The sequence below is a fragment of the Crinia signifera genome, chromosome 6 (assembly GCF_055691185.1).
Source record: "Crinia signifera chromosome 6, ASM5569118v1, whole genome shotgun sequence".
Classification (NCBI taxonomy): domain Eukaryota; kingdom Metazoa; phylum Chordata; class Amphibia; order Anura; family Myobatrachidae; genus Crinia; species Crinia signifera.
The window spans coordinates 193,199,707-193,224,923 of record NC_139222.1 but is presented as its reverse complement, the minus strand read 5'-3'; the positions used below and the strand labels follow the sequence as shown (position 1 = coordinate 193,224,923).

Below are 25,217 nucleotides of genomic sequence, written 5' to 3'. Positions count from 1 at the left end.
CTGCAGTGCCGGGAACCATAACGGAGATACTGGAACGGGGTAAGTCGACACGGGGGGCGCTGACGCGCACGGGGGGCGTCGACACGTGGGGGGGGGCTCCAGTGCTGTGAATATTTAATGAGCGCTCATTAAGTATTCACTGTGCTGAATTTATGACCCAGCTCATGGGCTGGGTCCTAAATACCGTTTCTGAACCGATGTTTAGCCTAAAATACCGGTTCGGAAACGGGTAGGACCCTGCATCTTAACCAGTTAGAAAACAGTTTTTTTTCTAACCGGTTAAGTGGTCCTGCACCTTTCAGACCGCACACATTACCGTTTTGAAACGGTAAAAAAAGGGCAATATACCGTTTTTAAAGTGCGCCCTGAAAGGGGCAATAGGGAATTGATGACACGTGTGTTTATCTCTCTGTCAATTTGGGTGTGTATGCATACATTATTAACTCTTTCTCTCTCTCTATCTATCTATCTATATGGGAAGCGGCCATCTATTAGAATTAACTTAGGTCTACAGGCATTAGGTCGACCCCACTAGGTAGACTGGCAGGAAGATTTACCTGATTTAAGGTCGACATGGGCCAAGGTCGACATGACTTCAGATCAAATTGGCATAAAGTTTGACATGCGTAAGGCCGACTGCTCATAAGTTCAACATGGGTATTTCACTGCAGATTGTGCCGACATGTGGCGTTAGCAAGTATTTCATGCCCTACCATCCACTAGGGCATGGGTCCTCAAACGGCAGCCCTCCAGATATAATGAAACTACAATTCCCAGCATGCGTTGCCACAGTTTTAACACTCCCTTATAGGAAAACTGTGGCAAGGCATGCTGGGATTTGTAGTTTCACCACATCTGGAGGGCCGCAGTTTGAGGACCCATGCACTAGGGCGTGGAGGAGCTCATTCAAGCTGTGGCAAGCAAAGTGAGCCGTCGTGCAGTATGCATTGTGAACAAACCAACCAATGGCAGGGTCCAATTCTCATTGCCAACGCTGTCCATGTTGACTGTGTCGACATTAGGTTAAAAAAACAGTGCTTAAACAATGTTGACATTATGACCAGTCGACCTTCCTCATGTCGCCCTTTATGCAAAATCAACCTTACGTCATGTCCACCTACCTGCCACTAGAACTAATGGGGTCGACCTAATGACTGTAGGCCGAAGTGCATTCTGACAGACGTACCGATTCAATATATATATATATATATACTGTATGTGTATCTGTGTGTCGTTTATTTGCATTTGCTAATGGTTTCTTTTCCCTTAATAGGTGTTGTATGGTGTGAATAGACAGGTCGATTTCCTTTGCCTTCCTCTGGATTTGATATGATGTGAATGTTACATGTGAGAAATGTAAAATTGACATGTTTGTGTATGTGGGTGAACACATACAATGGACTGTTTGGCCCATGTGTACTGGGAAGAGCTTTCCATAGTGTTTAGTACTCCTTGCAAAATGTCACCATAATTTCTGTGTATGTGCTGGGGGTCAATAAAGGCTGATAACAACCCAAATATGTCTTTTGCAAACTTATTTACTTGTGGATTTACAAATTTTAAGCATATGTATAAACACATCATTTGCCCCGACGCTTGGAAGCCCCTGACCCCTTTACATTGGGGGTTTCTTTCTGGGTTTGCCGGGTCAACCGCCGTGGTGGTGAAGGGAGGGGAGTTGACACTGGCGTTGTGCTGCTGCTCTGGGAGGTAGGGCTTTGCTGCTGTGCCAACAAATTCCGCTCACGGAAGGAGACGGAAATGTCCTCCAGTATGCGGGTGTGGCTGGTTTGCTGCTGGCATATTGCCTCCATTATGGACATCATGCGGTTTTGATAAGTGGCCTGCTCCAGCCGCATTGCCGCCACCGATTTTAACAAGGCCCGGTTGTCCTTATGCAGGAGTGCCTGGGTCCGTGCAATGCGTCCACTTTCAACATATATGTTTTCTAGATGAGCAGCTTGCCGTTTGAAAGTGGCCTCGCAGCGGGCTTGATGGGCAGCCCAACTCATAAAGAAATCAGCAGCAACACCACCAGCCGGCGGTTCGGGGCTGAAACTCAGCTGGGGACTACGTGGCATTCGGCTGGGTCGGGAAGATGGGGTGTGTTCCCGCGATGGCAACGCATCCTCTTCTGCCTCAGGCTCCGGATTGGCACCACCTATACAAATGACAAAGGTAACATTAGTGTTAGAACATTTGCAGTGTCCACTCTTACAATAGCAAGATCACTTGACTATAAATCAATTATGTAAGGATAATTATGTTAGTGCTCCAATATGTTACAATGCTAATGAAGCCTATGATGTCAAGGAATTCAATAACATCCGAGATGTGATAATAGCACCTACATCTGTTGTATTTGTACACATTGCACAATGCACTCACACTACTTAAACTTTCCACACAATGTCAATATGGTCAATTATGATGTGGGGACAATACTACATTTCATGAGAAATGTATTCCCCCCCCCCAGCCCCCCCCCCCCCCCCCAAAATGTGCTTTCCTTTTAAAGGTGATGAGAATTGGTTTAATGTGAGTGTGGCTCCACAAACATTGATATGGGTTAATGACCATGAAAAAGGGGCTGTGGGAAAAGGTCCTTATAGGTTTGACGGGCCATTAACAAATAATGGGTAATTAGCCAAGCATAATTATGGTCAGGTATGGAAACATGCTGTGCTGCGGCCTGAGTCCATATACCATTTGTACTGTCCAAATTGTGTGTGTGTTCCCGTTGCATAATGCCTATTACTGTGTTATGATGGGAGTTCACATTTGTCAACAACATGGCTAAAAGCATGTGCAGTGCAGGTGGGCCAGATGTAACATGTGCAGAGAAAGATACTTTTGACTTTGGTGTGTTGAAGCATAAATGTAAAGGGCCGTGTTTATGACATTAAAATGATTATTTAGCCTACACATGAATTGTAACACATACACAAATGACAAATGTTTGTATCCATGTTACATCTGCCCCACCTGCACTGCACATGGGTTTGGAATTTGCTAATGTGACATTTTTGTGTGCTGTGGCCAGAATAGTGTCTGTCCAGTTATAAGGATGGATCATCCAAACACCACATGAACCACTCACACAGTGAACCATAAATGTATGTGATTTAACCTGTGATTCAAAAAATAAAAAAAAAAGTCATGCACACCATTCATACACATTCAATCAGCAGGTCACATGTTCAATAAAAACTACAGGCAGTGGGTATAATGCTGACAACAGTGTATGGCAAATGGCTGAAATTAGGGTGAAAAGCAGTAACCTAAGCCACTTTCACACTAATGAATAAATGATGGCAGCTGCTGCACTGATGAGCTCTGCAAACAAGGGTGTGTCAAATTAGGAGAGGACAAGCTGTAATTAGTAGTGAAGGTTAGGAGCAACGATTATGTTATTTGCTGTAAAGGGTTATAAGTTCGGTACACACTTTTAGATGGTATGTTTGATGTAAATGTTGGGAAATAAATCTGCTAAAGTCATGTAGGGAATTACAAGGGCCAAAATGGTGGCAAACGGTTGGAAAGAGGGATGAGTCTGCCAAATTTGTTCCTACATTAGGCTATATGCCATTTGTCACATTGTTATGGTATAGGTTGAACATTACATTTATTGTAGTCATTTTGATCCCGAAATCCTACCATAAGGCTCATGTATTTTGTACACAACAGATACATCAGACAGAATATCTGTGTGTGTGTATGCAGCTATATTGTGCGCACATTAGCACAACCATACAATAACACCAGGTGACAACATTGGCCATTACAGGAGGGGCATAATGTTATGTCCATGCACTTCCCGAGTGATGTATGATTACCATCACCTGTGCTGAAGTAGCGAGATCATACATTTTGGACTTGAATACAGCTTTAAACATACATGAGATGGGAGTGCAGGAATGAAGCATTGTGTATCTCCTGGAGCGGGTCGTGTTATGTGGTATGTGCACCATTATATATTGTTACCTTCGTGGGTGTCTGCTTCTTGTGATCCTTGCCGTGGTGGGGTCATCACAGGTGGCCTGATGTTCATTGGCCCAAGTGTGGGAGATGATTCGGGCTCACATTCAGTTGCTACATAGGAAGCAAACATTGCACAACATAAATCAACATAAAATACTTGTGTTATCACATGTAATTTGGATATGTAATAAATTTGTGAATAATTTACCTAAAATTTGAACATCACTGTCCTGAGGGGCCACTGACACAGTAGCCGTTGCAGATGATTTCTGCGCATGGCGAGGATCAGTAACAGTCCGTGATGCTGTGCATAGTGAACGAGAAAAATTGTCAGTCATGTGTTGATAAACAAACAATCCACACATCATATGTATGTATGTATGTATGTATGTATGTATGTATGTATGTACATACACACACACACACACACACACACAGAGAGAGACACACAGAGAGAGAGATACACACACACACATATATACACTTTCATAGTGACACACTTGATAGGACAACAATTTACCAATCTCCACATCGAAAAAATTCCCATGTCCCACTTCTAAATCATGGGATGACGTGAGCGAGTGTGATGCAGCACGGGATGCTGTATGGAGAATAAAGCAAACATAATTTACTATACAGCAAGAGAGCAAGAGAAAGAGAGAGAGTGCAAGAAAGAAACAAAGAGAGAGAGAGAGAGAGAGAGACAGATAGAATGAGCTGAGGGTGTGTATGTTGGTGTACACACCTGTCTCCACCACATCTAACGTCTCCAAATGGCGACGTTTGCCATCAGTGGCCGTTGAGCGTCTGTGTGTGTCAGAGCTATCCGACTGGGATGCTGTATGGAGAATAAAGCAAACATCATTTACTATAGAGCAAGAGAAAGAGAGAGAGAGCGCAAGAAAGAGAGAGAGAGAGAGAGAGAGATAGAATGAGCTGAGGGTGTGTATGTTGGTGTACGCACCTGTCTCCCCAACATCTGACGTGGCCAAATGGCGACGTTTGCCATCAGTGCCCGTTGAGCGTCTCTGTGTCTCAATGCTGGCTGACTGGGATGCAGAACGGGATGCTGTATGGAGAACAAAGCAAACATCATTTACTATAGAGAGAGAGAGAGAGAGAGAGAGAGAGAGAGAGAGAGAGAGAGAGTCTATGTTGGTGTACACACCTGTCTCTACCAGATCGAACATCTCCAAATGGCGACGTTTTCCATCAGTGGCCGTTGAGCGTCTCTGTGTCTCAATGCTGGCTGACTGGGATGCAGAACGGGATGCTGTATGGAGAACAAAGCAAACATCATTTACTATAGAGAGAGAGAGAGAGAGAGAGAGAGAGAGAGAGAGTGTCTATGTTGGTGTACACACCTGTCTCTACCAGATCTAACATCTCCAAATGGCGACGTTTTCCATCAGTGGCCGTTGAGCGTCTCTGTGTCTCAATGCTGGCTGACTGGGATGCAGAACGGGATGCTGTATGGAGAACAAAGCAAACATCATTTACTATAGAGAGAGAGAGAGAGAGAGAGAGAGAGAGAGAGAGTGTCTATGTTGGTGTACACACCTGTCTCTACCAGATCTAACATCTCCAAATGGCGACGTTTTCCATCAGTGGCCGTTGAGCGTCTGTGTGTCTCACTGCTGGCTGACTGGGATGCAGAACGGGATGCTGGATGGAGAAGAAAGCAAACATCATTTACTATAGAGAGAGAGAGAGAGAGAGAGAGAGAGAGAGAGAGAGAGAGAGAGAGAGAGAGAGAGAGAGAGAGAGAGAGAGAGAGAGAGAGAGAGAGAGAGAGAGTGTCTATGTTGGTGTACACACCTGTCTCTACCAGATCTAACATCTCCAAATGGCGACGTTTTCCATCAGTGGCCGTTGAGCGTCTCTGTGTCTCACTGCTGGCTGACTGGGATGCAGAACGGGATGCTGGATGGAGAAGAAAGCAATCATCATTTACTATAGAGAGAGAGAGAGAGAGAGAGAGAGAGAGAGCTGAGGGTGTGTATGTTGGTGTACACACCTGTCTCCCCAACATCTGATGTGTCCAAATGGCGACGTTTGCCATCAGTGCCCTTTGAGCGTCTATGTGTGTCAATGCTGGTCAACTGGTATGCAGAACGGGATGCTGTATGGAGAAGAAAGCAATCATCATTTACTATAGAGAGAGAGAGAGAGAGAGAGAGAGAGAGAGAGAGAGAGAGAGCTGAGGGTGTGTATGTTGGTGTACACACCTGTCTCCCCAACATCTGATGTGTCCAAATGGCGACGTTTGCCATCAGTGCCCTTTGAGCGTCTATGTGTGTCAATGCTGGTCAACTGGTATGCAGAACGGGATGCTGTATGGAGAAGAAAGCAATCATCATTTACTATAGAGAGAGAGAGAGAGAGAGAGAGAGAGAGAGAGAGAGAGAGAGAGAGAGAGAGCTGAGGGTGTGTATGTTGGTGTACACACCTGTCTCCCCAACATCTGATGTGTCCAAATGGCGACGTTTGCCATCAGTGCCCTTTGAGCGTCTATGTGTGTCAATGCTGGCTGACTGGGATGCAGAACGGGATGCTGTATGGAGAATAAAGCAAACATCATTTACTATAGAGCAAGAGAAAGAGAGAGAGAGAGCGCGAGAGAGAGAGAGACAGAGCGCATACCTGTCTCATCAGCAGAATCTGCCGAAGAGGACTGTTGTGAAATCCTTTTTGACCGTCGGCCACTTGAATCCGCAGGGGATGTGTGTGAATGCTTCTGTTTATGTAGTTGTGGTGCTCCACTCAATGGGGACCCAGAATACAATCTTTGCTTTTTTTTTTTTTCACTTGCAGCTGTGATGAGAAATACAGAAGCAAAACACATCCGAATTAGCATCACAAGAACCAACCACAATAAAAACAGAGAATAGCAACATCCAAACATAAACATCACACCTTAATTACAAGAGTAGTCCAGTAATGGTGGCACAATTGCAATTAGTAATTAATTAATTGCAATTTCTGGGGAAATCACACAGCTGTTGCTATGGGATAGCAAAACAAATGGTCGCACAACAATTACTGCTAACACATCTACAAACAAATAATTATAACACATTGAGGAAAAAACAGAAGCGCAGCATCTGAAAATGCAGGAACACACATTATGACCAAATATGTGTACACATGTGAACCGGTTCCCACAATCAACATAAACAGGATATGCTTGTCTGCTGATCGATTTAATCATAGAAGAGAACAAATTAAAGCATGTGAGGAAGCATTATTGTGGTTAGTCAACTTGAGTTTAACCCCACCAAACAATTATTACAAGGAGTAGACTATGTGCACTGCTGGTGGGGCAGATGTTACTGGTGCAAAGAATGTTTGTGGTGTCAGTTTCATAAATTTGGTGCCGCCTTCATGCTGTGTGATTTATGCTGACACAGCAATATAGATGTCACTTTGAAGTACCACAGTAAATTTATTTAATTGCTGCACATGTGACATCTGGCCCCCTGCAGTGCATATTGGTTTGATTATCTAACAAGTGTTTTGTGAGGTTACAGTCAAGTAAAATTCCACTACCTTATTCAACACAAAGGGACCATTAACATGAGTATGAGGTATTGTGCTTTGCAGTGTTTGTACAGACCTAACCTGTGCAATTGTGTTATAATGCTAACAGCCTGCGCTATACAGTAACCCACTACACAAAACATGTGTGCATGAGAAGTTTGAACCTTCACATGTCAACATACTGCGTGTGTCGACCAAATGTCTTTACAAAAAATACCACACCCAAAAAAAAAAAAACATGTGAGGTGTATTGCATGTTTACATGACACTGATGTCATGGGTGTGTGCCTCATTGTTGACTAAACAATGGCTGTTGGTCCAAAATGTGATGTGGCATCATAACTATGAGCAAATTACTGCACTGACCACTACTCACCAACATGTCGGCTATCTGTGTCAAACACACCAGGTGGGTTGGTCACTTCCTTCGGAATGAGAGTGGCCATTGCCCTCTCATAGTTCTTCCAATCAATTGGACATGGGACATTGGGGCCAAATCGCCGGCGATACTTGTCCTCCTTGGTGATTTTCTCTTTGACGAGCCGCCGTATGTCATAAAAACGCTTCTTGCAGTTAGCAAAGTCACGGACAATGGTCCCATGTGCATTGACCGCCTCCACTACCTGCTTCCATATAGTGGCCTTCCGTGCTGCCGACACAGGTTTAAAGAACAGGGGGTCCTTATGCTTTATAATGCTATGCACAAGGGCACTGCTCTCTGCTGGTGTGAACATTGGCATCTTCTTCAAAGGATTCTGTGAAGATGCCTTCTTCTTCCCCTTTTTAGAGGCAGCAGGGGTCTCAACAGCCACATCATCATCATCATCAACATCATCATCATCATCATCCTCACCCTCCTCAGCCACATATTCCTCCTCCTCCTCCTCCAGCTCCTCATCAGCCACCATCACATCAGGCACCTCCTCCACCTCACCCAGGAAACTCTCACCACTCTCAGACATGATACCAACAGTAGAACACACACAAAAAATTAAACACAAACAACACAAAACACACTCCTACTCCTTCCCTCAAACAAACAGACACACACACACACACAAACACACACACACACAAACACACACAAAGATCGACTATAGGACAAAAAAAACAAAACTAATGGGACAAACTTTGTAAAGGACAAAACAAACAATAGCACAAGACAACTTTCAGAACAATACACACTCAGAAATCACTTAGAAACAACTCACCAAAAAACAACAACCAACACTCCACTGCACCTCTCTCCTCCACACTCCAAACTACACCCACAACAAGTTTTGGCGCCTCCACGACTTATATATGGGTCTGAGAGCCCTCCCCAGTGTAAAAGGGATACACCAATCACGCTTGTACTTTCATTTTCGTATTGAGCCATGTGGTTGAATATACGAAAATTCGTATTTCATTTCACGACAAATTCGTGAAATAACGGGGTTTTCGGACCAAAAACCCTACGACATTCGTATTTCACCTACGATTCTACGACTTTACGAAAACATGCGTACACCAACATACGAATGCCTACACCATCGGAAAATACGAATTATACTAATACGACTTTTTAATAACTTACACTCCGGAACACGACTTTTGCTAGATCACTATCATTCGTACACATTCGTATTTCCTACGAATAGAAATACGAATACGAATTTTTTGGAAAACCATTTTGGTAAATTTCCCCCATGATATCCAGCTTGAAAAAGGAGACAGAAAGATCTCCGAAATGCATGCTGTTTTTGACCACACCATCTGCACTCTTTGAAGATAGAGCACCTTGGCACATGCACTTTACCTGGACGCACGGACACTTTATGGAAGCACTTGCACTTTATTGACTGGGGAATCCATTGTTTAAGCCTACTTCGGTGGTGCCACAGTTTTGATCTCAAACATAGCCCACCGCAGCCCACATATATGGTGAGATACCACATGCTTATTTTCCAGCTCACACCCAAGAAGTAAATTGCATCCAAAGATTTACCAAGAGTCCAGTTTGTAATCTGTATTTATTTGTATTTGTTTCACTTCATTTTCATTGTCCTGTTTTATAAATAAATTTTGCTTACAAGTAAAATTTTATGAACATTTTTTGAAAGAGTTACGCCACGCCACACAAATCTGTATTAAAAAGGTAAGTTATCAGCAGGGTTTAAAGTAAGCTTGAACGGGGCAGAACTGCATTCCGTCAGTTTCATATTGGAGGCAAAACGGTTCCACCTCCGTCCAGTCACCTTGCCCCACTGTGTCTTCCCTGCCTGCTTTGCTAGACAGCCTGGCAGAATGGTGGAAACCCTGCTGACTCTCTTGTCCATCCATCCACAACTCCACGGCGCAGCTATTTAAATTGACACGCCAGGCTCATGTCTCGCAGCAAATCGGAGCTGCTGCTGCCTGATTGGCTGCCAGGCTGTGAGCTGAGACTGGCGCGACATTTTAAATAGCTGCGCCGCAGAGTAACAGAAGGATGGACCTGCTCTAAGAGAGACAACCGGGTTTCCACTGCTCTGCCCAGCTGTCTCCTTTATCACACAGTGCAGTGCACACACTTCTCCCTGGCACCACACATGTAAGCCCTGGTGCCCTGCATTTAAACCCTGGCACTGTGCATGTTACACCTAGCACCATGCATGTAACCCCTGGTACTGTGCATGAAACACCTGGCATCGAGTAAGAAACCCCTGACACTGAGCTTGTAACCCCTGGGAACGAGCAAGAAAACCCTAGCAATTAGCATGTAGGTAAGCAGCACTTATGTAACATAATATGTAAGAAGCACTACTGTGTGTGGCATATTGTGCAATGGCCATTACTGTGTGTGGCATAATGTGTAATAGGCATTACAGTGTGCATAATCCCCTGTCCCACAAATCCATGCCCTAATTTTTTTGTGGAGTGCACTGTCCCGCTTTTTGGGGTATTGGGTTGTTTTGCACTGTTGGGCATAATTTGCAATAAGGGTGGTATTATGTGGCCCACATTATTCTTTTCATGGGTATGTGAGAAAGGCCATAAATGTAGAGCTTGTAAGGGGGGCACCGAACACCCTAGCACCCACCCTGGCAGTGACATATGGGGGGGGTGAGTTCCACCACCTCACCAGGACCACTTTAAACACTAGTTATCAGTTTTATTGCTCATGAAAGGGCATTCCACAGAATGGGAGCAGCCCGACAAATGTCTTCTACCTGTGAGTTGGAGCTTGTATTAGGCCAGAACAAAAGCCTGGACACTGGTGGTTGCTTCCTCTAAAATAATAAGGTGACCAACTTTTTTATAATGAAATAAATTGAAGAAAAATAAATATTGTAAATAACAGAAAAAAGCAACAAACCTAAATAGACTAGCAGGGCGGGCAGTTGCGGAACTAGCGACTTGTAGGCAAAGGTGAAAGCATATGCTTTGGGCCCCCAGCAACCCATACCTCCCAACTTCTAATCCATGGCAGATAGGGCATCAACGCATGCTACAGGCATGTGCCCAAAATTTGGGGGCATGGCCCGGTGACAAGGGAGCATGGCCTACAAACCCAGACAGTGCAAAAAAAAAGTCAACCCCATTTTGTACATCCACATTTAAAACATTTTTACAGCAGTGACATCTCCCCCCCCCCCCCTTCACACACACACACACACACACCTTCCCCATTCTCTGCTGTCCCATCCCCAATATGTTCACTGTGTCCCGAGCAGTCTCTTATCTCCTCCACCCAGACTGGGCTTGAGCTGCGTGTGCTGCGAAAGCTAGCTGGAGTCTGGACTCAGAGCCGCAGGGTGCTGCTGCGGATGTGTGCAGCAACTCCCACATGGCTATTATAATATGGGCATGTACAGTGCTTCGGGTGTTACTGTTTCAAACAACAGCTTCTGCACTTGTACAAAAGCACTGTAGTCGGCCAAAATATCAATGATCATACCCTCCAACATGACCCATTCCAGGTACAAAATGCTCTGTTCCTGGACTTCCCTTCCCAAAGAGGGGGGTCACATCAACTGCCAGTGAGTCCAGGACAGTGATGTTTGGGGTGGCATTAGGTGTGGCTGCCCTTTTTGAATATTGGATTATGCTGCAGCCCCAATTCTGCAACTGCCACTGGCAGGGGAATCCAGAAACAGAGCATTTTGTACCTAATGGAATGGGTCATGTTTACTGCCAGTGAGTCCAGGACAGTGATGTTTGGGGTGGCATTAGGTGTGGCTTCCCTTTTTTTGTATTGGATTGTGCTGCAGCCCCACCTCTGCAACTGCCACTGGCATGGGAGTCCAGAAACAGGGAATTTTGTACCTAATGGAATGGGTCATGTTGGAGGGTATGTAATATAATAGTATGCATGTGGAGAAGCTACTGTTTGAGCCAGAGAATAGAACAACACTGTGGGATCAGAGAGCAGAATATAATTAAGGGCAAATAAGAAGGACATTACGGGGACACTTTTCGAGGAAGGGTAGAACTTACAAATTAAGGACTGTCCTCCCTAAAACATTTGTTGTTCTTTTCATTAGCTCACATTTACAGCATTCTTTTCCTGATGTTTCCTGATTGCTTTAATTGACTGAGGGATATATTTACTAAAAGTTTTAGGTCTATTTAATAGAACCATAATAGCCACAATTTTGACAATAGAGTTTCTATTCCAAATAGATCATTTACTTAGAAGCTATTTTTTTGTTCCATTCTTTTTTGACTGGTGCATTGGTTTCTATTACAAGTTCTAAGTGTGTTTTTCACCCCTTATTAGAACCAAAAATGTACTCAAAAGGGACTCAAGATAGCCAAAATTATAAAAAAAAAATTTATTAGAAAAAAATAAGTTATTACCCACAAACACTTTCATTCTTGAGCTCATTTGCATATACGTTACTTTCTAAATCATTGCTGTGTCTTTCTATGCAATCATTTATGCATCTGAACATATGCTATTCTCCTATGCTTTTCTACCATATTGAGATTTCAGACAATTCCACATGAAATAAAGTCAATAAAAGTTGTTTATGATGGTTCTATTGAAAATGGTAATTTTTGTTCTATATTTGGTTTAGAGAGATGTGCAGGCTCTGATTTACTCTGATTTCAATGCAGGATCTTATTGGCTATCAACTGTCAACAACTGTCGTGTGATTTGGGATAGCCAATAAGATCCTGCTTTGAAATCAGAGTAAATCAGAGTAAATCAGAACCTGCACATCTCTAATTTGGTTCTATTGCTTTCTATTTTCCAATTGAGTGGTAGTAAATGACATGTTCCTATTAATGTCCATGGGAAAGTACCAATGGTCTATTTGAAGGTCTGTTTCTGTGAAGTTGAATTTATGGTCATTTTGAGGGGATTCTGAGTCGGTTTTGCCTTTAGTAAATACCTGATTGTCAAATGCACCATAAAATCACCTCCAACTGGACTGAAACTCAAAATCGACCTTTAGTTAAGATACCCTTAAAATTGTACATCATAATATTTACCACTGGTTTACATGACTTCATTTTTATACAATAAAAGTTATGGGTCCAGAAGCGTACACTTCTCTTAAATGACCAGCAGAAGCACTCACAGACTTGCAAGCACACACAACTTAATGGAGGATACAAGAGTGGGTGGTTCCCTCTACATGTAATATTCTGCCTGTGAAATAGACTTCTCTGGGCAACAACATGTTGGCTACCTTTAAGCAAGCAAAAAAATGTCTCATGGGAGTATTGTGGGCCTGCCAGACGTCTGTATACTTTTGAGGAGTGGATAAGGACAATGGATTCCTTTTTCTGTTGGACCTCTTGCAACCAGCATGGGGCGAGGTGGATGTAAATGCAGATACTGTTGGTTAAAGCTATTCCCAGGAAAACAGTGGGCAGTGTGATGCAAAGGCATGGAGGCAGATAGATAAATGCTAGATAATACTCGCATTAGAATAATTAAGCACATATGGAAAATGCTGACGTCCCCATACACCAGCACTATGCATCTTAGAATCAGGAACCATACTGATCTTGACTTAGAATCAGGAACCATACTGTGGGTGGTATTCAATTGTTACCACTAGTCCCAACACCTGTGTCCCAACACCTGTTAGTGTACCCACCGTTCCTGCCGGTGGGTGCACTAACATTTCAGCAAGCTGAAATGTTACAAAAGGCACCCGTTTGCGCACTCAAATGGGACTTTTTACATTGAGTCCATTAGCTTGGTCAGGTTTAGCCACCCAAACTTAATGAGCACAATATGCACAATAAAAAATGATCAATATTGGTGTGCACATAAGGAGAAATCCATTTGGAATTACCACCAATTGGATTCCTCCTGTTCACAAGCGCTGAGTAAGTCTAGACTAATTCAGCACTGCGAAGGCTGTGGGGAGATGGAGGCCACTGTTTACATCAGCGGCCCTCCCTCCCGACGGCTGGGGAATGCCTGTGTTTTCTGGGGCACTACTAGAAGACAATGCCAACTCCATCCCAATGGTCGCAGGATGTGAACAGCACACCAATATCCGATAATCGGACGGGGCTGCCCAATTCGCAGTACTGCATGTAGAGATCAAGCGTGGGAGATCAAGCGTGATTAAACAATTGAATATGGCTCTGTATGTGCAATATTCTGTAACTCATGGGTCTATGTACTAAGCCTTGGAGAGAGATAAACCAACCAGCTCATCTATGTCATTTTTCCAAACACAGCATATAACATGGCAGTTAAAGCTGATTGGCTAGTACTTTATGTCCATACACTTTATTTCTTCCCAAGGCATAGTACATAAACCCCTTAGAGCAATCAATGAAGTTGCAGAAGTACAATTTCACTCTTTAGAATAACAGAGAACAAAATGCTAATGGTTCTGAAAGCTGAAATGATTTCTGCATTTAAAAAAATATCAAGCACTAAAAATGTTTGTGGATCTTTCGCCAACACCTCACAAGAGCAATTAAGTGTTCAAACACCATTGAGAACATATGTAAAAGAGTATGACACACATTTGTGTTACTTGTATTCATAAGGTCATTGGAGGTCACTAAAACCTCACGCAAGTTGTGTGTAGATACTGACGTAGTTTAAGCTTGTTTTAACTTATGATCCTGAAAAAGCAAAGTTTTACTAATCTATAAAAGCTAATACTCATAGTGAAAAATACATTTTTACTGTAAAAAACATGAAAGATGTAAAGCGAGCCTAAAACAAAAAGCCTGAATGGAAATAAAATATCTTCTCTGATGTATGTATAATTTTGACTATATGTGTATGTAGAGGTGTGGTTAACTGAGTCAAGAATTAGTCATCTTTAAATTCCACGCAAGCTGGATCTCAGTCAAAACTATAACAACATGTGGCTAATTTGCATATCTGACCACGCTAAACATGCAGTTGCTGGATGTATACATATTTCTGAAGCAAGAGGGGAATACAATGCTACAAATATTATCCAGATCTCTCCCTTTGGCCAAGTTTCCTATAGTACTTTCATGATACGTTGCATTTGCCAACGACTATGCACGAGAGTTACAGAGCGCCAAGAAAGCTGGTTGTTTTTGCATTTCTATCTAAAATTTTCTTTCATTTACAGAAACTGTCCTATGTAATTATATTAAGGAACAAAAAGATTTAGATGTAGATTTATCTAGAAGAGAAAGTATTAAAGACGTGTCAATGTCATGTGCACTTAGAAACAAGCAAGTCCAAGAACACTGGTATTATTTTCAGAAACACTCAGAGAGCCATTAGTGTTTCACATACTTCTTCCACTGCTAATAATAACCGCCCTCCAACATGAACAAGTATATTTTTGGCAAAGGTTGAACTGATGTTCTGGGAGCTACTGTATGACATGATGTCCCCTAATACTATATTACAGGACTATGGGAGCTGGTGCGTTCAAAGGAACATCCAGATTGAACAATACATTACTAATTTAAGGCATCTGAGCTCTTATGTAAGAATGAACTCATTAGAGAATGGTTAAAAATATTGAATAATAAAAACTTTTTTCTTATGCTTTTTCAGTCAACATAAGCTGGAGTTCTAGAACACAAATGTGGGTAACATTGCATGACTTACCAGTCCATCACAGTTACTGATGGCCACAGTTCCTCCTGGCATATGAGTGATGTCTCCTGTATACACACAATCTGCATTTATTGAGTCATGAGAAATCTCCTTTAAATCCTCCTGCCACTCAACAGTAGCCTTGTGAGAAACCAAACGTCTGTTGGGCTTCAGACGAAGATGTAGCTGCTCACCAAAGACCGTAACATTGAAATACAAGCACCTATCATCTGACTGAGTTGTTGGTGAATCGAGGATACTTCGGGCCAACCTCTGCCCAGGGTGCTTTAAGGTCAGTCCACCTCTTCTACTTCCTGTTGCCGACACCACGTGGGAAAGATATTGTCCTAGATGATCTGTACTGAATGGGACAATCACACCATATTCACTGAGCTTTCCAGAGAGGTTTTCTATTGGGAATAAATAAAAGCTATATAAGTCTTTAGAAACAACGACCTACATCATCTAAGCAGTGTTTCATATTCATATATATGATCATCACTGACTTTTGGGCTACACATTTTCTACAATTGGTTATGGAATCATGTATTCACTTTTTACCAGTGGTCTGGTTAGTGCACCAAAAGTATTTTGCCTTAGGAACATATTGCTAAGGTTGTCGTTACTGTAACAAGACCAGCACAATAGTAGTATGCTAATGTACAGTCAGACAAAGCAGATCACTATTGTTAAATATTGGCCTCAGTATTCTAAGAAACATTTATAGCTTTCCCAGCTGTGTACTCTCATTTGACTTTCCCCGCCAGGGGGATCGAGCGAAGACTCAACTAGGATACTCATTTGGATGGAGCAAGCTTATTGACACCTGTCAAAACAAACACACCTATGTTTTACTCCACAAATAACACTGCAATGGGTAACATCCAAGTTGGCAGTCTCCTCCTGGAGCAGTATATTTGCCAACAACACAACTCATCACATTCACTTAGAACATGTGTACTTAAATCAACATACTGTACAACTGCACAGCAATGGATTGTGCTGCCAGAGTAGCGAACATACTGTATGTCTACCTTTCATGCAGAGACCAGCAGCCAGTTAAGATATGTGCATTTTAACATTATTTTAGCTATTTAACCCCTAAAAGGGTCAGAAATATTAGTATGTTTCTATAACACTATATGCAGGGCAGAAGTTCCACTGACAGGACAGAAGTTACTGAGCGAGGTCAGTGCAATGCAATTTAACATTCTCCAGCTAATCACTTTTGTTTTAGATAAACTACTGACTGCTTATGTACTCAGGCATACATAGCACACAGTACAAGGAAGTGTAGTTATGTGCAATGAATCGAAGCAAAAAATAATAATAATATAAGTGATAATGATAATAAAGTATCAGTGTCTGTGGATTACACATTCCTAAACTACTTTGATAGCAGTGCATTCATTGGTATAATAAAGCACTTGCCATTCTAAAGGCTAAATAGATTTACCCTAAATGAAAGACTTAGCATTAGTGTTAGAAGCATCAGAGGGTACAGTCTAGGTCTAAGAAGTCATACCTTTTGAAATAAATGAATCCACACTCAGCCAGCAGAGAGAGGTGAAAAAGCAAGTTACAATACCATACATGTAGAGATAATCCATTGGGTATAGCTTGGACAGGAGTTTGTACAGGTTTCCAGACAAGAAGCAGCAGAATCATATATATCCAGTAAGTGAGCAAGTTCAGCAGATTTTTTTCCTTCTTCTTTTGGAGATTTCCTACTTTGCTCAGTTAGCCGGACATTTAGTGAGTGAGAGAGAGAGAGAGAAGGATATTGCAGGATTTTGCCCAGGCAGCCAGGCGTTTAACAGTCTGCTCTCCTCCTGTTGCAGTACTGTAGATTGACAGATCAGGAGAGGCACAGTCTGGAGTGGTGGGGGAGAGACTTAGAGAGGCTTTGATACAGTCTTTTTGGACCCTTGTGAACTGTGCCTATCCAGGAGAAGCCCCATCCATTTAGGAAGGCAAAAGAAATAAGGGAGGAGGAGAGAAAGAGAGTGAAAAAGGGAGGGAGGTCTGGATTTTCAGAGTACATTGCAGCTCCAGCCAGAGGATGCAAGTACTGACATCATCTGTAACATTGTAGCGCAGACACACCCTGGGTTCCCTCTGTCCCTCCTCTGGACAGAGGGGGTCTCCCAAATCTGTGACATGTGAAACTGTACTTTGCCTGCCACTGTGGAATGGAAAAGAAAAGCAGAATGGTTCTATGTGCATTGTAATAATAGACCCAGTGTTCCTGCTAGGAAAAACCCACCACTGTTTATAATTATAGTTTTTTTTACTTTATCCCACACTTCACATCCAGGTAACTAGTTCCTTTTAATTTATCTTTGTATAGAGGGAATTATGACCAACCATAATCTTCTACTTGTAGATAAAACCTTATACAAAATAATATGTTACAGGTTATGCGCTATTTTAAATATTCAAAGTCTTCTTGTTCTTCCGGGTGTGGAATAAATCCCCGACGGTCGGGATTCCGACAGTCATTAGTCAGACGTCGGAATCCCGACTGCACAGCGGGGGGAGCGCAATGAAGCCCCTTGCGGGATCGCTGTGCTCGCCACGCTGCGGGCACGGTGGCAAGCTGCGCTCGCCACCTATTTTATTCTCCCTCTATGGGGGTCGTGGACCCCCACGAGGGAGCAGTCGGGATTCCGACGTCGGAGTAATGACTGTCGGAATCCCGACTGTCGGGGAGCCATCCGGCACCCGTTCTTCCAGCATATACTTAGCTTTTGCAATGATGTATTGGTGTCCTTAGTTACTGTGTGATGTATTTTGAACATACATGTAATGTTTATATTAGGTATATTTTGTAGTAAGATATCAGATCTGCACTGATCAGCCTAATTATAATTCCCGTTTACCAACCGCATAGTATAGATTACAAATTTGACATTAGGGGTGACATTTAATACGATGCGCTAGTTGTTTTTTTTTTTTGCGATTTTTAGGTGTTTTCGCACATTTTGTCGAAAACGCTTAGGGTGCGCTCAGTCATGCAATTCACATATATTGTGCAAGAAATCGCACTTTTTCACATGCCGATTTGAATTAGCATTTTTTCCGCATCCAGATGTTTTCGCATTGAAAAGTATACACATCGCTTATTAAATGGAATGCGCTAACGGAATTCGCATTTGCAGACCAGGTCCTGATGGGGGAATTGACCCAAGAGTAACTTTAGTCAAATGCAGAAATGGTTAATTGTCACACAGGTGTCCACAATTGTACTCATAAACTCCCCTACATATACCCAAACATTATTAAGGACACCTGTGAGGATTTGAGAGATGGAGATTGTGCAGAGTGGTGTGGAGCTGACTGTTTGTGACTTTGGTCATTTGGAGGAGCTGCGCAGGTAGGTATCGTGCTAGGCTGTACCTGGACTCCCTCTCTAATCAACAGGTTGTGGGGATGTTTCGGCTGAACCGCACTAACCTCTTGAACTTATATGAGCAGGTGAGAGATGATTTGTACCCTTGTGGGGGTGCCAACTATGCAGTGTCTGGGCTGCAGAAATTAATGTGTGCCCTCTACTTCTTGGCCACAGGCTCCACTCAGTCTGTGACCTCATGGTCATTGGGGGTCTCACAAGCCACTTTCTCTAAGCATTTAACTCAAGTGTTACTTGATTTCAAGAAGTTGTGGCACACATATACCAGATTCCCATGTTGTGAGTCCGAGTAGCAGGACCTTAAGATGGCTTTCTATCGGCTCTCAGCATTCCCAAATGTGCTGGGAGCCATAGATTGCAGCAACATTGCCCTTCGGACACCGCACGTGAGGGGACACGTCTATGTCAATCGGCGTGGGCGTCACTCCCTTAACGTGCAGGTGGTATGTGATGCCAACCTCAAAATACTCAGTGTGGTTGCAGGCTACCCAGGGAACTGCCATGATGCCTATATTCTGCATCCCTCAGCCCTCTGGGACTGCTTCCAAGACCACCACATGACAGAGGGATGGCTACTTAGTAAGTACATTTTAAGTTCTGTAATTGATTGCCCACTATGTATAGTGCTATTATGTGTTCCTTTACATACTAAACAATTATTGCACTCCTGTGTAGTGTGTCAATACAATTAGAAGAAAGACATAAGTCAGTCGCACAGGGCAGTAACGTTGTTGGTATGCTTTCAAAAGGACCCTCCTAGAAACAAGTGTAATTTGCAATTATTTCATATAGGTGATGAGGGTGTGCCACCACAGGCATGGAATTTTACAAGAAAAAAGGGACAGAAGGAATGCCTTTTGTAGGTGCACCTAAGAATAAATTGAACTCATAATACATGACTTTTAATAAATTTACATATAAAATATCTGCGAAATAAAACCAGGACATACAACAATCACACAAATAAAAAAGGGGAGGACGTTCCCCTGACTCAGTGTGACCCCCTGGTCACCACAGCCCCTATCTGTAAGTGTTTTGATGTTTAGTACTGTAGGCAACAATAAAGGAGTGGGTATTCTCCTACATGCAGCGGTTTAGCGGTAAGATCTATTGTCATAAATAATATCACGCGTATTGGGAGAAAGTAAATGAATGAGGGTGAGGCACGCACCTATTGAGGACAATCCTCTGATAGTGCTGCCCTCAGCCCAGGTAGCCGCTACCGCTCAAAGACACTGAGGGCTGGTGAACCCAATGTGAGGTGTGCAGGCATGCACTTGCCTTGTTCACTCAGCTCACTCAGGTAACGCTAAGTCTGGCGCCAGACTAGCGTGTCGGTCGCCGGGTGGACCGCTCTCAAGTTTTGCGCAACAACACAATTCAAAATTTCAACATCATAAGTGGGGAGGGGAAGAGGGGGTTTTAGAACACACTGAGTGTGTTAAGACGGTCAGCGTACGCTTCGCAGTGAACGCTTCCTCAGGACCACTGAGTGATTACATATACGAACGGTTATGTGATTTAGCACCCAGGATTCATAACAGTGATGGAGTGCGTTTTTTCTTATGCCGTAAACACAAAAATGGGGCAGGGTCTTGTGCCAGCTAAGCCACAACCCATTTAAACATGGGGCGTCGCCTACTGGGAGATAGGCCACGCCCATTTTTAAATGGTATCGGCTCTTTGTTTTAACAGTTCATATTTTTTGGCTCTTTGTCTCTCATTGGTTGGCCACCCCTGGTGTAGTATGTGTCATAGTGCATTTAAGGTGTGTTTTGGGGTATGGCATATAACAATGGGTACTGTACAGTAACAGATGTACCCCTGCAAATTGTTTAATGCTATGATATTAGATTTGTCTGATGGCTTTTTAACATTAAATAAAAAAACGTTGCTACAGTATGTCACTGATACCCACTATCAGTGACTCCATGCCATGGCCGGCATATCTGCCACCACTGTAATGTGCTATTTTGGCAGCCATTACCCTATATTACATTTGTTAAATGAGCATGTATTCATATTTAAACATGCTTCATCAAGTTATTGGAACACTGTAGGTGAAATTGAACCTTTATTTGGTTAACAGTAGGGGGGTGGAGTACATTGTAGTATAGGCTATTGTGCATGTTACATACGTGTGTGTACTGTATGAGTAATGTTTTTGCATATATTTTGCTTACATGCAGCCTCTAAATCCGGACATATGCCTCGGTATGTGTGGGATGCGTGAGCACTTCGGGAATGTGGATCTTCAAACAAAATGGTGGACAGCCATTACAAATATTGCATGGACAACATTTATTTCCAGCATGCATCATAACATGTGTTACATGTTTTATCCCTGGGGCACACATGGCTCATGATTACCAATTATGTGTGCCCATTATTGTGTGGTTATATTTGAAAAAGAAAAAAAATATATAAATATTATTTTTTAAAAGATCATGGCTGAAATAATGCTGTATGGAGTCGTTCTTGCTATTACTGAATTAAAAATGTTTGGGCCCTGACCAATTTGAACCTGTAACATAATTTGCTAGGCATTTGAACAATACCAGCAGTTGTGGAACTACATGACCCAGCATCACTAACAACTGAACTTTATGAACATTAAATTTACATAACTTGACCTTGCTGGGATATAAAGTGCCACAGCAGCACTATTGTTATGCAACATTACAAGAGAACATTACAGTTAGAAAACATTGCAATGGTTGATGTACATGAAAATGTGTTAACACTTACCAGCTGGGGGCAGCGTTGGCGGCCTATCGGTGTCGACAACATGGAGCCTAGGAAGGACCTCTGGTGGGAAGATTATTTTTAGTTGCTTTTTATACGTCGTGTATGTAACCGGTTGGCTGGTGCCTCCTCCAGTGTGGCTGGCCTCTAATTTCTGTCACCCTCTTGGCTTTGAGTAGCCTTTTGATTAAACCTCTTTTTGACATTTCTAACACTTCTTTTGTAGCTGTTAACGGCATTGACTGCGCCAGTGATGGCTTCCCACATGGCTCTCTTCCGCTGCGCAGTGGTCCTGTTATTGTGCTTCCCCAGCAGCCTGTCAAATACAGGCAATATGGCGTGGACAAGGGCCGCATTTTCCTCATATGAGAAACGCACCTTGCGGCCACTTTGGGTGCGGGCACTTTCTGGTTCCTCCTCAACCTCCTCTGCGGCCATGTCCCCCTCCTCCTCCAGGGCAGCAGCACCCTCCTCACCTCCATCTTCCTCCACCTCAGGCCAGTCGACCTCAGAGATGTGTCCCTCCTGCAGCTCCTCCTCTGACTGTGGGGGTTATTCTAGTCCATTCTTTCTGACAAAATCCTTCTTAGATGGACAAAACCATGTGCACTGCGGGTGGGGCAGATGTAACTTTTGCAGAGAGAATTAGATTTGGGTGGGGTTTTTCTTCAAAGTGAGATCTATATTGAGTTGTAAAATCATGCAGTCAGTATTTTCCCTGCACAGAAACAAAATAACTCACCCAAATCTAATTCTCTCTGCAAATGTTACATCTGCCCCCCTGCAGTGCACATGGTTTTGTCCATCTAAGAAGGATTTTGTCAGAAAGAATGAACTAGAATAAACCCCTGTGTGCTGAACAGGTCCTCCTGTGTGAGGGGATGATATGGGGAGGCAAGAGGGTCCTCCACCTGCTGTGCCTGCTCCTCCGGGGTCTGCCCTGGCCCAGGCCTTGTTGTGGCCATGCTGGCTGGCACAGTGCTGCCTCTCCCTCTGACACTGCTGGCACTTAGTGTGCATCTGTTGGCTCTCCCCCTGGCTCCTCTGGTGCTGCTGCTGGCTGGAACTGGCCCACTGCTGCCTCTTCCACCTGCACTCCCTGACTCTGCTCCTCTCCTGTCCATCCTCATCACCTTACTACCTTTCTAAGGTCAAAATGGCGCCTGTGCCCCTTTATATAGGGGGTGAGATGCATATTGTAGGGGACTTAGGTGGGCCAATAGGTTAGGGGGTTGTTTGGCAAGCGGAGGCAGTGTAGTAATTCGCATTCCGGTTGGTCAGATAATCGCAGATGATCTGCGCCGGAAATCGCACTGTGTCATAATATCGCGCCACATCGCACCACATCGCATCTCTTCGCACTTTACCGCACTTTTTTGGGCACATTAGCGCATCCCATTGAATAATTGGTTTGGCGGAAAAAATGTGATTTCAAAAAGTGCAATACGGTGCGATTTTGAAAAGTAACTAAAACTTGCATCCTATTAAATGTCACCCTAGATTTGTTAGCCAGATTCGTACATGTTTAGTTCATTCACCAGTATCAATAATGACAATATTTTGCCCAAACCCCTTCTGCTAAAAACTAGGAAAACGTTAAATATGCCAAGTTCCTTTCTAGTCAATGTATTCCCCAGCTCGTGGAGTCTGGGAGTGAGATGACTGGACAACCACAGAATGCTGCACACCTGGAAAATACATTGATCCTCATTGTACCTCTGGAAAGATGGGGGGGGGTCCCTTTTTGTGGGATTTATTTTTTATTTTACTAGTTGAGAAACCACATGTAAAATGTGCAAACATCAAGTAATTCATTTAAATTAACAGTCAATTGACAAACTGTATTAAGTGAACTGAAGCTCTTCCCATAGAGTTCTTACTTTAACACACATGGAGTAATCCTGGTATGTAACAAAATGATATGTGCACTGTCTGGAAGAACTAATCCTATTGAGTTTTAAATACATCCAGAACCTCACCCCATGCCAAACCACAACAATCTTTAATATATGTATGGTAGAATGTCCAAGGTCTTGGTACCACAGACGTTTACATAGGAGGTATATGGGGCCACAGTACAGGCCCCTTAATCCGACAGGCTTGGTCCTAGTTTTGACCCTTAATACACCATTGAGTGCCATAAATAAAGCTCAAAGTGGGAGCAAGCACCCCCCTGTGCAGAGAGGGAGTATGTATGGTTATGACTGGAGCTCAAACTGGCATGGTAACTGGAGTTTCAGTTTCTTAAATATCCAGAACCCAGTGTATTAAAACATGATGTTGGTGCATTTGTATTTATTTAGCTACATTTAATTGTGTCCCTTATATAGATCATTTCAGGTACATAATTGCTTAACGTTAATTCTGAGTAAATCTTTATAAAGTATATACAATTTTTCTCCCCATATCGGTCAGTGTGTGTGTGCATGCATTACAGTATATCGTTCACACCGAGGCATGTGTACAAGGCTTTAGAGATAATAACTATATTATTACACTATTATTGCTCATGTATACAGCATGTGGTTATCACAAAGATACATGGAGATGAGGCAAAGAAAGGTATTAGATGTTCAATGTTTATATTATAGGTTTTAAGTCCTCAAGACCCCAAGCAGCTCATGTTTTCCTGGTCACCTCACGGAATAACTAGTAAGATGATTAGCTCCACTTGTTAACCTTATAAAATGTGTAAGTGAGTAATGTATACCCTCCCACTGTACCGAATTTGCCGGTACAGAACCGTTTTTTAACAGACTGTACCGGCAAATAAAGAATGTACCGAATGTACTGATTTATTCACTTTGGCCCAACTCCCCTGGCATCCCGACTCCTCCTCCTGGCTCCGGGCTCAGTGTCTCTGCAGTCTGATCTGCCACTGTGCGCCGCTCTCCCCTGGCCCAGCACCCGGCGTTCCCAAGAGTGCCTTGGGGTCCTGTGCCAGCGTGCGCGTCATAACGTCATGATGTCACACACCGGCACCGCTGACCCGGCGCACTCAGGGGAAAATACTATCAGCGCTCTCCACATGTGCAGTGATGTCCTTCTGGGTGCAAAGCTGCCTGAGGCAGAAGCAGCTTTGCGTGGGGTACAGTGGCTGCATTTATTCAATTGTATAATACATACCCTCCAACTTTGTGTACAGGGCTTCTGGTCACGCCCCCCTTTCCAGATTTGTACCGATTTCTACCCATCAGATGTTGGAGGGTATGGTAAAGAATACACTTGTGAGAACCGCGTTTAATAACTACTGGTTTATATCATATTGAATATATCTTTGCAATAAAGGTTCACCAAGCTGGAGATTTCTTGCTGCCCAATATTTCAGAAAAGTATCAAAACAAAATACAAAGGACAAAAGTACACAGTAATCCAGTGGTTCTCAACTTGATCCTCATGATCCCGAACAGATCTTGTTTTCTAGGTCACCGAACAGGTTCACAGGTGTATTTATTACTCACTGATACATTTTAAAAGATCCACAGTTGGAACAAATAATTTCACTAGAGA

At 43.1% G+C, this 25,217-nt stretch overlaps 1 protein-coding gene across 3 annotated transcripts in view; it reads right to left on the bottom strand.

Moving 5' to 3' along the window:
- Positions 1–17,557, bottom strand: part of ADAMTS14 (ADAM metallopeptidase with thrombospondin type 1 motif 14) — a 158,405-nt gene extending 140,848 nt beyond the window's left edge. For 2 of the 3 annotated variants that reach the window (XM_083148484.1, XM_083148485.1), the window contains exons 1-2: positions 17,076–17,557; positions 15,563–15,960 (exon numbers count right to left, since the gene is read on the bottom strand). In XM_083148484.1, coding sequence (XP_083004610.1) covers positions 15,563–15,960; positions 17,076–17,160 — 483 coding nt within the window. In that variant the 5' untranslated portion in view covers positions 17,161–17,557. Of the gene's footprint in view, positions 1–15,562; positions 15,961–17,075 lie in introns of those variants that run through there. The other variant, XM_083148486.1, reaches the window with a different exon arrangement.
- Between the last annotated feature and the right edge of the window lie 7,660 nt (positions 17,558–25,217).